The 14,511-nt window shown below is 36.4% G+C and overlaps 1 protein-coding gene across 1 annotated transcript; it reads left to right on the top strand.

Moving 5' to 3' along the window:
• Window positions 1–7,491: 7,491 nt before the first annotated feature.
• On the top strand, window positions 7,492–11,332 carry LOC120334172 (cytochrome P450 2J4-like). The gene is made up of 5 exons (XM_039401625.2): window positions 7,492–7,659; window positions 8,729–9,300; window positions 9,643–9,832; window positions 10,080–10,297; window positions 10,507–11,332. Exons 1-5 carry the CDS (start codon window positions 7,524–7,526, stop codon window positions 10,912–10,914), a joined length of 1,524 nt encoding a protein of 507 aa, XP_039257559.2. The 5' UTR covers window positions 7,492–7,523; the 3' UTR covers window positions 10,915–11,332.
• The last annotated feature ends 3,179 nt before the right edge of the window (window positions 11,333–14,511 follow it).

The raw sequence follows: 14,511 nt of genomic DNA, 5'->3' as shown, positions 1-14,511 counted from the left end.
CATGCTCTCATTATGCTTTTTTTTTGTAATAAAGGATAAGATATTACCCACTTTAGAATCCTTTTAGGCAATAAAAAGAATGAGTGAACTATTCAATCTAGGCTGGAAAGTGCGTATTAGTCAACCAAACCGCTGGTAGATTTACAGACGCATTTTGAATTTAAAAAGGTCAAAAAATCATCCCTATCTCTGTTTACCGGAAAAGTGAAAAAGATTTCACTGATGAAATATCAGTGAAAGCAATATTTCATTTCGACGATAAGATAATTGATAAATAAATAGAGTGATTATAGATTTAGAATAATTCAGAATAACTTCTTCTTGGTATCTCTCGATAATTTAAGTATATTATATCATAGGAGCAATGCTCGAATATATAGACACGAAAGCCAATACACACAACCGTATCACAAAAGAGGAGTTTGATCGCGCAAAGCATCGTAACTGAATCTTCTGCCTAGGTCAAATCAAGTCGTTCAGCCATTTAGGCATTAAAATGGAAAGCAAAATTGAATAGACCACACAATTTCACCTTAACCCTACGATATTTTCCCTAAGTAACTGGCGAAAAGATGAGAAGTTGGCATTATTCTTTATGTATTATAATGTAATTGTTGTTTTTGAAGGAAAAAATTACAAACTTCCATTTAAATTTGCATAATTTTCTAGTAGCGTTCAGAACAAATGATGGACAATTTGAATTATACTAATGGCTATGCCACGCTGCGTGAACTAACATAATAAGCGACACTCATGACTGTTTTGTAACTAAACCTCTTCCTACTGTTTAAGAGAATGTACCACATTATTGCGCGTGTATATGCATTTTCACGAGGTAAAATTTTGACTGTCAGTAGACCTTGGTCATTAATGAATTCAAATTCATCGAGTCTCATTTAACCATTGTTGTAGGAATCATCGATTACAGTTTTGACTTAAAGGCAATAAAAAGGGTGTTGCAGTCATGTACCCTTGTTTGGTTTTCAAAAAAATTCTAAACAGCTGTTGTCAAGATTTTGATTGATTATCTACATTTTTCACTTTATGAAGTGTTACTCAAAACTCTTGTGAACTTGTCCCATTTATTTAACCCGGTGCGCCTCATGGTTTGTAAAACACGGTGTATGTGTGTGTTTTTTATTTTAAATATTGAATGTTAGCTATTATTAATGTTGATAAGTGAGGCACAGTGTTTTGAAAAGCTGAATAAAATATAATAGAAAGACACATCACTGACTCACCTAATCCACGTTGTTATTTTTGATTACTCTGCAACTTTCTAAACGTTTCAGGACCAGGGCTCGTCTTCCATGTTTTACTAGCAGAATCGGCACTGTTGCCAGGTTCTCACATCTGGTCTGCAATATTCCTCATAGCGTTACTCGGACTGGCTCTTGATGGCGAGACCAGGAACTCAAACACATTTGACGCTCACTAATTTTGCACAATCAGGGTTTTAAGTATTGAACAGACTTATCGTTAATTCCATTTTTTTGCAACATGCAAAAATGTTATGTTTTGTTTCCCTAGTTTGAGCAAATTATTGGTTATTATAGTAAGAGGGGGAATGAATTAGATCAAGATGATTACAAAAATTTCTGCCATTTGCCCATTTGTCTTCTTTTAATGCCTGTTCCGATTATAGTTGTCAGTTGGGAACGACCATGGCTTGCTGTAACATGACAATCAGAGAAATTTGGCGATAAAAATGTCGGCGGATTCGAATGTCGACTGAAATATTGTTATGTTTTAGTATGAGTATAGAATATATGAAGCTGTAATGAGGAGCTTTAGGGATGATAATGAAAATAACTTTATTCAATCTTTTTAGTATGAACCTTTGGAAAGAAGAATCACCGCATTAGCAAATTATTATCCATCGTATTTTGGGCATCGAGGATCTCATTATTGGAGTCTTGGATTGTGTTTGCTACTCTTGATTCTTGGATTGCCTCAACTATTCGATGTGAGTATAAATGGGAAGGTGGTCATGCTGCTAACTGCCAAGGCGTCCATTCTGTCTTTGTGAATAAAAGAGGTTCCTCCCCTCCCCCTGCAACTCCCACTTTTATTTGAATGCCGTCACACCGATATGATACTCATGCGAGGGTGGGCAAGGTTTTTGAACGACGGGCCAAAAATTTGCCCAACTAGACTGGCGGGCCATGTAAGTGTGACGTAAAAAGTTACATTTTATGAACAATATTTACAGTGTTACAAAAACAATAAGCCTCGTTCTAAAACTAAATTTAATCGCAATGTCAACGAATTCCCTAAGCTATCTTTTTAGCTAAAACATCAAAACTTTGTTGTGGCAGAATCGGGTGGACCAGAATGAATTACCCACGGGACCCGCGGGCCATAGTTTGCCCATGTCAGTGATACTGTGTCCCACATAAGTCCCGCAAATTATTAAAAACATAACGCTATGTAGGCTTGCACGTAATTGACAAAAATCAATTCCGTAATTACGGCCAAATCGATTATGTAATGACCCCGTAATTGCGATATTTTTTTTCACACTTTTAAACCTATCATAACAACCAATTTAATCCACTTCTATTCCGAATGGGATATCGACAGTGGGGACAGTTTGATTTTCATATTTCCGCCAGTACTACACGCCGGCGAAAGATGCTAAAGACAAATATCGAGGAGTGAATTCAAATTAATTTTATTCTGATTTTTATCTTTTGTGTAAGCTTTGATTTTCCATTATCAACTTTATCACCCAATTTTATGCGATCAATTTTATCATTACCAACACTGGTAAGTGGTAATATTTATGAAACGATAGTTGACTTTTTTTAAATCGTATTAACGTATTAATACGAGTTTCGTATTAAATAAAAATTCCGGGTTTCTAATTTATAAATCAACGACGAGCGTATTCTCTCGTTTGATTATACTTGTATGGTGGCCCATCGTTGTCACGTGTAAAATTTAAAAAAAAATGAAAAAAATAAAATGAAAAAGCGAAAATAAAAAAAGAGTTGTGAAAAAACATAAAAATAATTGAAAAAAAAAAATAAAAAAAAAATTGAAATTAAAAAAAAAATTGAAAAATAAAACAAAACAAAAAAATTAAAATTAAAAAAAAAAAATTAAAAAAAAAAAAAAAAAATTGAAAAAAAAATTGGATAAAAAGAAAATAAAAAGGTTGACAACGATGGTCCGCCTCGTGGCCCATCGTTGTCACGCGTTTTTATTTTTGGAAAATTTGATGCTGCTTGGGACCAACGTTGTCAGGCTTAATCCTACACGCACAAATGTGTTTCCTGGGTTTCTAACTCACTACTGATTTTCATGAGCAATATCCAATAAATTCAACATGAAAATGTTCTATAAATTCCCCATGCTACAAGTTCAACCACAAGCAATATATTTATAATAATGATAAGAGAATATAGAATTGGATACGAAAATTTTTTTTACGTGTAGAAGGTAATTTAATTGGAAAATGCTGCTTAACTGCTCAGACACTCGTGCGATGCCGGTACGGTACCGTCTGACCGTACCGGTACCCATGCAATTATCGTGAAAGAATGGGAGATACGGATAGTCTCGTAGAATATAGTCTACTGAAACACTCTCTGCGCCTGCCCCATACCGTACAGCCGTAACGTACCGATCCAGACAAATGATAAATCGCCCGTGCCCAACCCTTTATTTCAATCCATACCTCGACTCACTATATTCTACTAGGATCGAAGTATGGATTGAAATTAATGGTTGAGCACGGGCGACTTATCATTTGTCTGGATCGGTACGTTACGGCTGTACGGTATGGGGCAGGCGCAGAGAGTGTTACAGTAGTCTATATTCTACGAGACTATCCGTATCTCCCATTCTTTCATGAGTGATTGTATGGCTACTGGTACGGTTAGACGCAAAGCGACTATAACCGACTACCGGTATTTGGTAAGACGGTACGGTACCGGCATCGCGAGTGTCTAGTCAACTGAGTAGTTAAGCAGCATTCTCCAATTAAATTACCTTATACACGTAAAAACAAATTTTCCGAATTTTCGTATTCAATTCTATATTCTCTTATCATTATTATAAATATATTACTTCTTGTTGAACTTGTAGCATAGAGAATTTATAGAACATTTTCATATTGAATATTGCTCAAAAAATCAGTAGTGAGTTTGAAACCCAGGGAACACATTTGTGCGCGTAGGATAAGGCTGACAACGTTGGTCCCAAGCAGAAGCGAATTTTCTAAAAATAAAAACGCGTGACAACGATGGGCCACGAGGCGGACCATCGTTGTCAACCTTTTTATTCAATTTTTTTTTTTTAATTTTTTTTTTTTTTTAATTTTTTTTTTTTGTTTTATTTTCGTTTTTATTTATTTATTTTTTTTTAATTTTAATTTTTTTTTTCATTTTTTTTTTTAATTATTTTTATGTTTTTTCACAACAATTTTTTTATTTTTGGTTTTTTATTTTATTTTTTATTTTTATTTTCAATTTTACGCGTGACAACGATGGGCCACCATATACTTGCGCTTGCCTCGCGACGAAGACTTGTTATTGTACCGTTTTTTTACATTATCCGACTTTACTACCTAGTTAGCATTTTATAATAATTATTGATGCCGACTTATTGACGATATTCCGATTACCATGCTTCTTTTTACCTTAAATCATTTCGCGGCCTAAATGTTATAACATTATTTGCGATAAATTTAGATCAAATATTAATTATTTGCACATAATTTAAATACCGTACTTATATGACATGCCTTCTCCGAAAATACAAAGTTATATCGCAAAACAATGCATTTTGTGACATTTATTTTGCACTCACGAAAATATTAATTTACTTTTCTAACTCAAGTCGACAATCCTATCGGCTAAGATCGACACAAGTTTGGTCGAGTGCCGGTGGTATTTGAGTCGACGATAAATCAAAATAAGTTGCCGCATTTGGTAAAGACTTAAAGATTTTGTAAAGACATATTTGGCCGAAATAGTGCGAGGCATTGTGAAAACAAGGCCAAGTACGGACAGATATATAACGATGAAACCTGTAACAGAACATCAAGATTTTGTAATAGAAAATGGATCTCGCGCAGAATAAACATGGGAAATCCCGTCTTTTTGTTGTTTCTCTGCCGTCTGAGTCGCTTTACCGATGCCGAAAAGACTAAGTTGCGTTGGTTCATTACGCAATTTCTCTTCCGTCGTCATATTGCTGTTTGATAAGCGCGACATTAATTATCACGGCATTTACAAATAGACCATGTTTGGTAAGTTGATCTCTTACATTCTTTAGTCATATCATCCGAAGAAGTTGAAACCAGGTGTGTTGGCGTCCATCGGTCTCAACACAATTCTATGCCATATCTACGCTTAATATGTACATTTGCCATGCTAGATAAGTTGATAATAGGTTAGTAAATGGCAACGCGTTATGCCTTCTCCATCTGCGTAACAAGAGAGAGAAAAACGGCTGCGAATACCGGAACTCTAACAAACTTTAATTTTTTACAATCGACGGAATTGACTGCTCTGAAGAGAGCTCGTTTCAATCGCGAAAGCGCTCGATCAATAATTACGAATTTACGTAATTCGTAACTTCGCTTCCGTAACTCGAAATAATTCCGTAAATCCGTAAATTACGTGCAAGCCTAACGCTATGTATTGTTTTCCAATTAGATCGATATTTATACTTTTGAACTGTGGTAACTGATATTGATATCAGTACTTCTGTGCCATAGAATTATATAAATGCAGTACATTAGATGTTTATATTGAAACTCTACAGTCCTTTAATTATCATCCAAACATTTGAAGAATTTCTACATTAGACAATTTTTTTAAACTATTAAACTTTATTAAACAATTATTCCCAACCTTAGTGATGGATATTCGAAAAGGAACCCCAACACCAATTGTCAACCATTTCAATAGCGAGGGGCACGATATAGACAATTTCAGTATTCTGGGAATTGACTCACTAACCCACGACGAACTCTACGGAAAAAAACAAAGCATTTTTGGATTAACAAAATGAAGACTCGGCATCCACAGGGAATTAATAAAAAAGATTTAAACTCAAAAGGAGAGGGGCTTCAACGCAAATACAAAACCAAAAACAAACAGTACTATCAAAAAACAACAACAATACAAACAAATAAGGTTCAAAAACAAACAAAAAAAACTGCACAAATTGACGAGCTCCAACCCAACCACATCAGTTGTACCGGCAATTCTAAGATGATACGGACCAATTTGTCCCATCCCCATAGCATAGCGTCTAAATCCATAATCTATGGTATGGTATTTCGAGGTCCCTCGCGACTCCTGTCACACAATCAAAGTTAGTTAGTATTTTTTATAATATTTGCCATATTTTTCATGTTGTCTTTATATTGTGTTGACAAATGATGATTGATTGATAGCCTGGATTTTTATATAGAACTCGAGCATGAGCATTACAACTCTCATCGATGATTTTCACTGGTATAAAATAGGATTCAAGTACTTGAAATAACAATGAATAGAAGGAAAGTCTGCTACCACTCAAATCAAGTATTCTGTTCCGCAAATAACGGCAGTTGGGTTTCATGAAAACGTCTCTGATTGCCGAGTTGGGCTCAAGGGTACTATGATAAAAAACGTAACAGGCAGCAGAAACTAGAAAAACAGAACGATAAAAATAAATTTGTCTATGTAAATATTGTACAAATATTTAATATTATTGGTTATTTGAGTTGACAATCCGAAAAATTTATTAGACGACCGAAAAAAATTATTTCATTTCAATTAGTTACGTTATGAAGACAAGTTTGAGACTCAATTAAAAAATACCGGCTTATTTATTTTTAAGCACAACATTCAGTATTATGCCCGGCTAAAATTATACTCATCATACAAATATTATATATATTATAACTAACACTAGAGGTTATGTAGCATTATTGGTTTACCTGCTGCGGACGATTAAAACTGGTCATCTGACGTCTATCTTATATTACTCGACAAATCCATAAATAAAATGTTACTCTCAAAGGTGGTTAATCATTCACTAATACTCCTTTCAAATCTGTGCGCATTCTCGTGCCTGATACTCTCAAGCTACATAGTTGTTATCGTAAGTATGTGTGACACGGCATTTTTCTGTTGTTTTGCTATCGTAATGTAATAGGTCGATTCCTTAATGCCTAGCTGCCGAACAGGAAGGAAGAAGACGAAGACACTTACCGTTTATATATGCAGATGCCACTTTGCTTGTTATTAAAAGTTGCGTTTCCTTGCTTTTCTTGTAACAAGAAAAGCGTTAAAACCTTCTGTAGTGTAGCAAGTTTAATCGGGTCTGTACGGGAATACGGGATTATCTGTTTGATTGAGAAACTAATGTCATGGTTGTACTGTTTTTTGTTGAAACGGTGTACCATAGTATTTTGCCAGAGACTGTGCGTTTGGTAAATCGCCTACATAATTTTTAAATATCGAATTTTTCTCAATTCCGCAAATATGATTCATAGATTCTAGTGTCAATTGATTTGCAATATGGAAGAAGAAGCTACAACTCATGGACTTTTCTTTCACTATGCAAATATTCAGTCAGCAATATTGTTTGTAATTGTCCTCGGATTATACTGGCTTTTATTCAAGAAGGACGATAATTCAGCAAATCTTCCACCAGGTTAGTAAAAACGGGAATTTGTTTTTATATTTGTCTCAATTTAGTTAAAAAGGTGTTCGTTGTAGCTATTTGCTGTAAATTACCACATTAGTGCGGCAATGCACAAGGTTACAAATGGTGTTTTCGAGAGCTGATATGTACGGGAATGTCAACATACAGTTTTATTACTTTGTAATCAAATCAATTAATAATGGCTTGTTATTTGCATGAGACAGAAAAATATGCCCCATGGACAAGCCTGGTTATTTTTGATTGTGAATTTAAAACTTTGATCATTTCAATTTGATAAATGGAATTGCACAACTTAGATAAACTTGTGCTCTTAGTTGGTTACGTTTGTTGCAAATGTGCACGTCTCGATGAGATTTTCTTTGCATAAAAGATTGCACTAGCGCCTGTATTGACATTGCGCATTGACGATTTTACGTAATCTCTTTACAAGACTTGATATAATACTGTGCGGTAGTTTACGATATACTCGTTTCAACAAAGGTCAAAGTCGAAAAGAGTATGTTTCGTATATTTCATATCAGTCTTCCACTAGGGCTGGGCATTTTCGAATACCTGATGATTTCAGAATCGAATCGAATATTTTTTTCGAATCGAATCTCGAATACTTGGGAGATATATAATTGTATGTAACTGTCTTCTTGTATTTGGTCCTCCAGACACATAAATTACTAGAAACGTAAAATATATCACTCAGACAGATTGCTGAGCGTTCACACACAATAAAAAATACGTTTTTATCAATAACTCACTACAGAAATGAGTCATATGTCAGAATTGCGTTGAAAAATATGACTTCCATGAAAAAAAATTTATAAATTTACCTCGACAATTGGCGGAAAGGGAAAAAAACAAGATGGTGGCGATTCGAAATTTCGCTTTGAACCGATTCGAATAATTTACTATTCGATTCGAAATACCCAGCCCTATCTTCCACCTGACTTGATACATAGGCATCGCATTTGTACAGCGACTACCGCATAACAGCGTATCTCGTTCCTGTACACATTCATGTCTACAAAGAATTTTTTACTCAACTCTATCTGAACATTTATTCCAGGTCCCAAAGGATGGCCACTACTTGGGAATTTGCCTTCTTTGAGTCTTCATTCTGAGCGTGAAATGATGGCATGGAATAAAGAGTATGGGCCAGTTTGTCGACTGAAAATGGGTAACATCGAATTTATCATACTGGGCAGTGTTGAAGCGGTACAAGAAGCATTTGTCAAGAAGAGCGACATATTTTCAGGCCGTCTTCAAGATTCAGTCCCTGGAATATCGGGGACTCATGGAATACTTTTCTTGGATTACGGGAACCAATTGAAAGAGCAACGTCGATTTGGATTGGCAACCCTGAAAGAATTTGGAATGGGTCGTCGAAGTATTGAGTCAAGTATGCTTGAAAAATGTTCAGAGCTTTGTGAACAAATAGACCTGGAAATAGAGAAGGGAAAACCATTTTCGATTGATTTCATGGTTTACCAGACTGTATCAAGTGTTATTTCAAAGCTTGTATTCAATAAAAATTTAGCTCGCGAGAATAAGGAGTTCCGGGATTTTCTTCACTTAATCATGACTGGATCAAAATACAGCGCTATCAACGGAATCACCGTGTTTTTTCCACCACTGAAGGTAACTTATGTGTGTGAGTAAAAATGACTACATTTTGTTCATGAAGTCCTAAACTAAAATACTAGCAAAGCACCCAGAGAAGCGATTATTAAACACAAAACTGAAACAAAACAAATAAACTGCTATCTAGAAGAACACCTCCATACTCACAGGTCACAGCACCAAAAGGCAATAAATTATAGCTCACAGAAGTCAGTTGCCAGAAATTACAATTCTATTTATTTTTTGTTGAACTAAATTTTTCTAGACACCGAATGAGCATATTATAAACATAACATTTGAAAATATGGTCAATAGGAAAACGAGAATGACTCCAGTAAAATTGTTAAATTTAACACACAGAAAATCCCCCCGTTTTCCTGGGGTAGGAGAGAATCGGAAATTTACGAACAAAATCATCAGCGCCTTTTCCAGCAAGAAATAGACGACCATAAAGCGACCAGAGATCCAAAAGAACCAAGAGATTTTATCGATTGCTTTTTAAATGAGATGGATATTGCGGGAAAATCATCGGAGGGAGCTGACGCATTAGGTAAGGCTGGGCTCTAAAGAGGCACGCCAGCAAGAGTAGAGAAAAGCTCACTCTCGTATAAATGAAGATGATTTGAGAGCAAAGGTATAAGTGAAGCATTTACTTTTGCGTATCTCAAATTGCCTACCACTGGTTCATAGAGCTTTTTAGTTTGCATTGATTGAACTTGTTTCATTTTTATGACAATATTATGATTTGATCATTCCGGTAAGAATTGATTACGTTGATTTGCTTTTAATTTCTAAAGGCTATCACGACAAACAATTGAAATTTCTGGCTCGTGATTTTTTTCTCGCTGGATCAGAAACAACCTCAAGCACAATATGTTGGGTCGTTTTATATCTGTCACGAAATCAAGAAATACAGACTAAAATGCATAAAGAAATAATTGATGTTCTCGGGCATGCTCAACAACCCAGTACCGGTTTTGCAGATAAAATGCCGTACATGAAAGCGGTCATTCAGGTGAACTATTTGCATTTTGTTATAGTTATATATCAATTATAACGCTTGTGTAGCTTCTCGAGTTATTCTATTTCTAAATTCTATTTGTGGACCTGAAAACAATCATAGCCAGAGATATGATAAATGATCCAATGTCAAAAAATAGCAACTAAATTTTCCTTTTGCTTCCCTCTTTTTATGATATCAAATGTTATAACATTATAACACAGGAAATTCTACGTATGAGGCCACTAGCACCGATTGCAATACCACACCGTGCCATCCGAGAGGGTACAATCATGGGATATCGTATTCCAAAGGATGCAATGGTAGTGGCAAACATCTTCGGAATCCAAAACAATGAAGAAACCTGGCCGGATCCGGAGAAATTTGATCCTTGTCGCCATCTCGATGCAGACGGTAAATTTGTTAAGATGCCAGGGATGATCCCATTTTCGATCGGAGCTCGCCAATGCTTGGGAATGCAACTTGCTAATATGGAACTGCATCTGATTGTTGCTTCTCTGTTTCAAAGATATCGATTTCACTTTGCAGGCGACAATGATATAGATATGCGTGGAAAGAACATTTTCAGTCTTCGTCCATATCCATTCAAAGTTACTGCAGTCAAACTCTGAGATAACTTTTGGATTCAATAACATGAAAACTTGTTTGACATTTGTAATTTATATATATATCTACTTTGATTTTCATTGAAATTATTGAAAACTTTTACTGTGCGAAGATGAATTATCGTGTGGTCGCTATTCTATCCTGATAGCTTGTCCAGCTTGATGTGCCGCGAAGTTGAGCTTGTTTTAGGCAAAAAAAAACATTAAATTGGAGACTGATTATTTCAACATAAACTCGTGTTTGTGTTTAATGAAGGTGTTTCGGAAGCTTGGGTTTTGTGTGGATTGCTTCTATATAAGCATAAACTATAAAATATGAATGAATGCAAAACATGTGGTGTTTCGTTCCACATATAATTGCACAGGGTTAACACTTGGTTTATGATTATTGAGATACATTCCATCGGCCTAGTTTAAATCAACAGGTTTATTTTTCACCACATATATTAGAAATACACGTTGTACATACAAAATGAGGTGAAAAAAAGAAAAAATGCATTTCAGGGTGAACCCGATGAACCAGTACTGGTTCATCTCCTTAAAAACGTACTTAAAACTCCTTAACGTACTGGGTATCGTTAAAAACGTTTAGCATTAGCTAGCACTTCTCAATTTAATATTTTGGCGCTCAAAGCTTCCAAACTAAAATAATAGAAGCAGTAACTCCACAAACAGTAAAAGGAACCCATATTTTGTAAAATATCCGTATTCTAGTGCTGGGGAACAAGAAATAAATGTCAAGCAAATATACTTGCACAAAGCACGCACTGGGGCAGGGGTCGGGAACCTTTATTGTCTCGAGAGCCATAAAACGAATATATTTTCAATTTTATTTCTGTGCGAGCCATAAAACGAATTTGTACTCAAAAGTCAAAACATACAATGTCCTAATATACATTTAATGTGACTTCTGATGCTGCATGTTGTCACTGAGGGTCTTGAAGTTGATAATTGGTGAAGTTAAGTTTCATACATGCGCTAAGGCTTTCATCTGTTAAACGAGATCGCTGGTTTGTCCTAATGTTTTTCAAGTGTGAGAACGACTGCTCACATGCATACGTGGATCCAAACATGGTCCATACAGCAATACACACTCTTTTCAGTGTGCGGTAAGTGGCAGGAAGCGCGTTCCAAGTTTTGACAATCAACTGATCTGCGGGTTGAAGTTTTTTCATTTCTGTCCATTCATGGTTGATCGCGAGCTCTGCTTGTTCTCGTTCAAGTGTTTCTAAATTTGCATTTAGTGACTTGAACCTTCAGGTCAGCAACTTCTAACTCAAAATTTCTGATGCAGACACCAGGGATGTAACTCAAAGTCGACGTCGTCCACAACACACTCATGTGGATGAGTGATGAACTTAAAAAGACTAATGCGCTCACGAAATTCTGCAAACAGCGCTTTCAATGACTGCAGGAGATTACATGTGAAGCCAACTAGCTGCTGGAGATCGAAATCATGAGTGGGATTATTTGCAGTGATAAAATTTTTGAAATTTTTCAGCCTTTCGAAATGTAACAGACGACCCGTTCCAAGATCCTCAATAAATAACTCCAGCCTTTTCCAAAATGCAAACAAAGTTCGTTGAAGGGATAGGATTGTATTTCCAATTCCAATTTCGGGCAACAATAAAATTGACCACCGAAGTGACCACATCCATTACGTCACTAAATTGCTTGCCACACAATTGAGCACAAAGAGCTTCTTGATGTAGAATGCAGTGAAAACTTAGGATGGGTCTATTTTCATGTTCACGAACAAGCGCTACAAACACTTTGTTTTTTCCCATCATACAGGAAGCTCCGTCAGTGCTCACTGAAACAAGATTATCAATCGGCAGCTTTTTTTTCTGTTGCGAACTTCAGTGGCAAAACAGTGAGACTTTCTTCACGCGTTGTGTCACCCACAACATACCTTGCAATTACACTGAACCGTGATAAATGGCTTACGTCCGTAGACTCATCAGAAGCAAGAGAAAATAATGCCGCTGTATTTATATCTTTTAATTGTATTTCCTCCACTTCATTTGCCGTCATGATAGCGCGATCGTGAACAGTACGTGCGGACAGAGGCAAGTCTTTAATTCTTTTTATTATCGTATCTTTATTTGACAAGTCCTCAAAAAGTTCATTATCCACATCAAGCATAAATATTTTGGCAAACTCGCCATCTGTGAATGGCTTTCCGTTTTTCACTATTGCTAAAAAGCAGTAAAACTAGCCGAGTTGCAGTTACCTTTCTGAGAACATGATCGAAGTTGCTGCTTTCGACCGTTTCATCGACGTGATTTGAGCATTGCATATTAGACAAACTAAATGATCTTTTGTCTACACAAAGGCAAATTTCTCTGAAGCTGAAATCCCCGATACTCATCGTCTCTCTTTCTTTTGGCCATCTCTGTAGTGCTTTAAAATGTGTTTTGCTAGTCCTGTCTCAATATTAAAGTTACAAATGAGCAGTACAAAGGGACGGGAGGCTTCGTTGCTCCGCGATTCTTCGTGATGTCATAAAATATGTTCCAGAAACCTCTAGTTTTGTCACCTGTCCGGCAATTCTCTCACATAACATAGACATGCGCTGAGCGCGTTTAGCAAACGTGTTGGCGAATTTTCTGCCATATCTGGCCATAAAATAGTCTCAAATCTGGTAACAATACTAAGCATAGCGTTTGAATGTTGGATATTTACTGGGAGCCATATGTCGTCACCAAAAGAGCCATATATGGCTCGCGAGCCATAGATTCCCGACCCCTGCACTGGGGCATTGGGGGACAAAGTGGAATAAAGTCGCCCAGGATCTCAGCTGTAGACATCATTATGACGTTACAATACAATAGAAGGACTATTTCTTCTGAACAACCTAGAGGTGTATCGATACCACTTTTGTTGCGGATACCGATATCAACGAAAAAACGCCGATAACGACATTCAAAAAGCCGATATTCCGACACTACGTAATTACGGTATTAGCCTGCTAAGTGGGCAGGGGGCGGCGCAGGGCAGAGGGGTTTACACAATAGTCTGTGGGCATTATTCATAGATCATAGTACACATTATTTCAGCTTGAAAAAGAGATATTCCAGAACATAAGAAATTAATGTTTGTGTTCCAGATACATTAATTGATTAATATGCATTGTGCACCGGTGCTAGGAAACTAAGTGTTCAATTAGAAAACTCATACAGTTTGGCTGCTATGTATGGTATATTTAGGCTTACCATACGTCCCGCTTTAGGCGGGACAGTCCCGCTTTCCAGCGTTTTGTCCCGCCGTCCCGATAAGTCAGCCAAAAGTCCCGCTTTTTCAGCATAATACACAAACATGTTCTCGTTACTGTTGTTTCTTTGTAACGCAGCGTTAGCCTACTTACTGAAGGTGAATGCGTTCGTTTCCCGCTGATTCTCATTGATGGCAGACGTATCGCATGTAAAACCAATACTAATTAGTCTAAATTCGAATCATTCGTACCGGTATCGTTAACGTCAATTCCTTCCTATTTTTCGAACTGAACCTGATATTTGGACAGAGAATATGCGCATGAAATTTTGATAACAATATGGTCAATAAAGACAGCCGAGACAGCTTTAAATGTAGGAATGTAGGCCT

The sequence above is a fragment of the Styela clava genome, chromosome 15 (assembly GCF_964204865.1).
Source record: "Styela clava chromosome 15, kaStyClav1.hap1.2, whole genome shotgun sequence".
NCBI classification, from domain to species: Eukaryota; Metazoa; Chordata; class Ascidiacea; order Stolidobranchia; family Styelidae; genus Styela; species Styela clava.
Note: the sequence above shows the minus strand (reverse complement) of the source record. Positions and strands in the feature narration are given on the sequence as shown.

Excerpts from the sequence above, each read along its gene's own strand:
- LOC120334172 (XM_039401625.2), top strand. The coding sequence starts at position 7,524 with ATGGAAGAAGAAGCTACAACTCATGGACTTTTCTTTCACTATGCAAAT. Across the intron at positions 7,660-8,728 it reads TTCAGCAAATCTTCCACCAG|GTCCCAAAGGATGGCCACTA; the intron begins GTTAGTAAAAAC and ends CATTTATTCCAG. Across the intron at positions 9,301-9,642 it reads TGTTTTTTCCACCACTGAAG|AAAATCCCCCCGTTTTCCTG; the intron begins GTAACTTATGTG and ends TTTAACACACAG.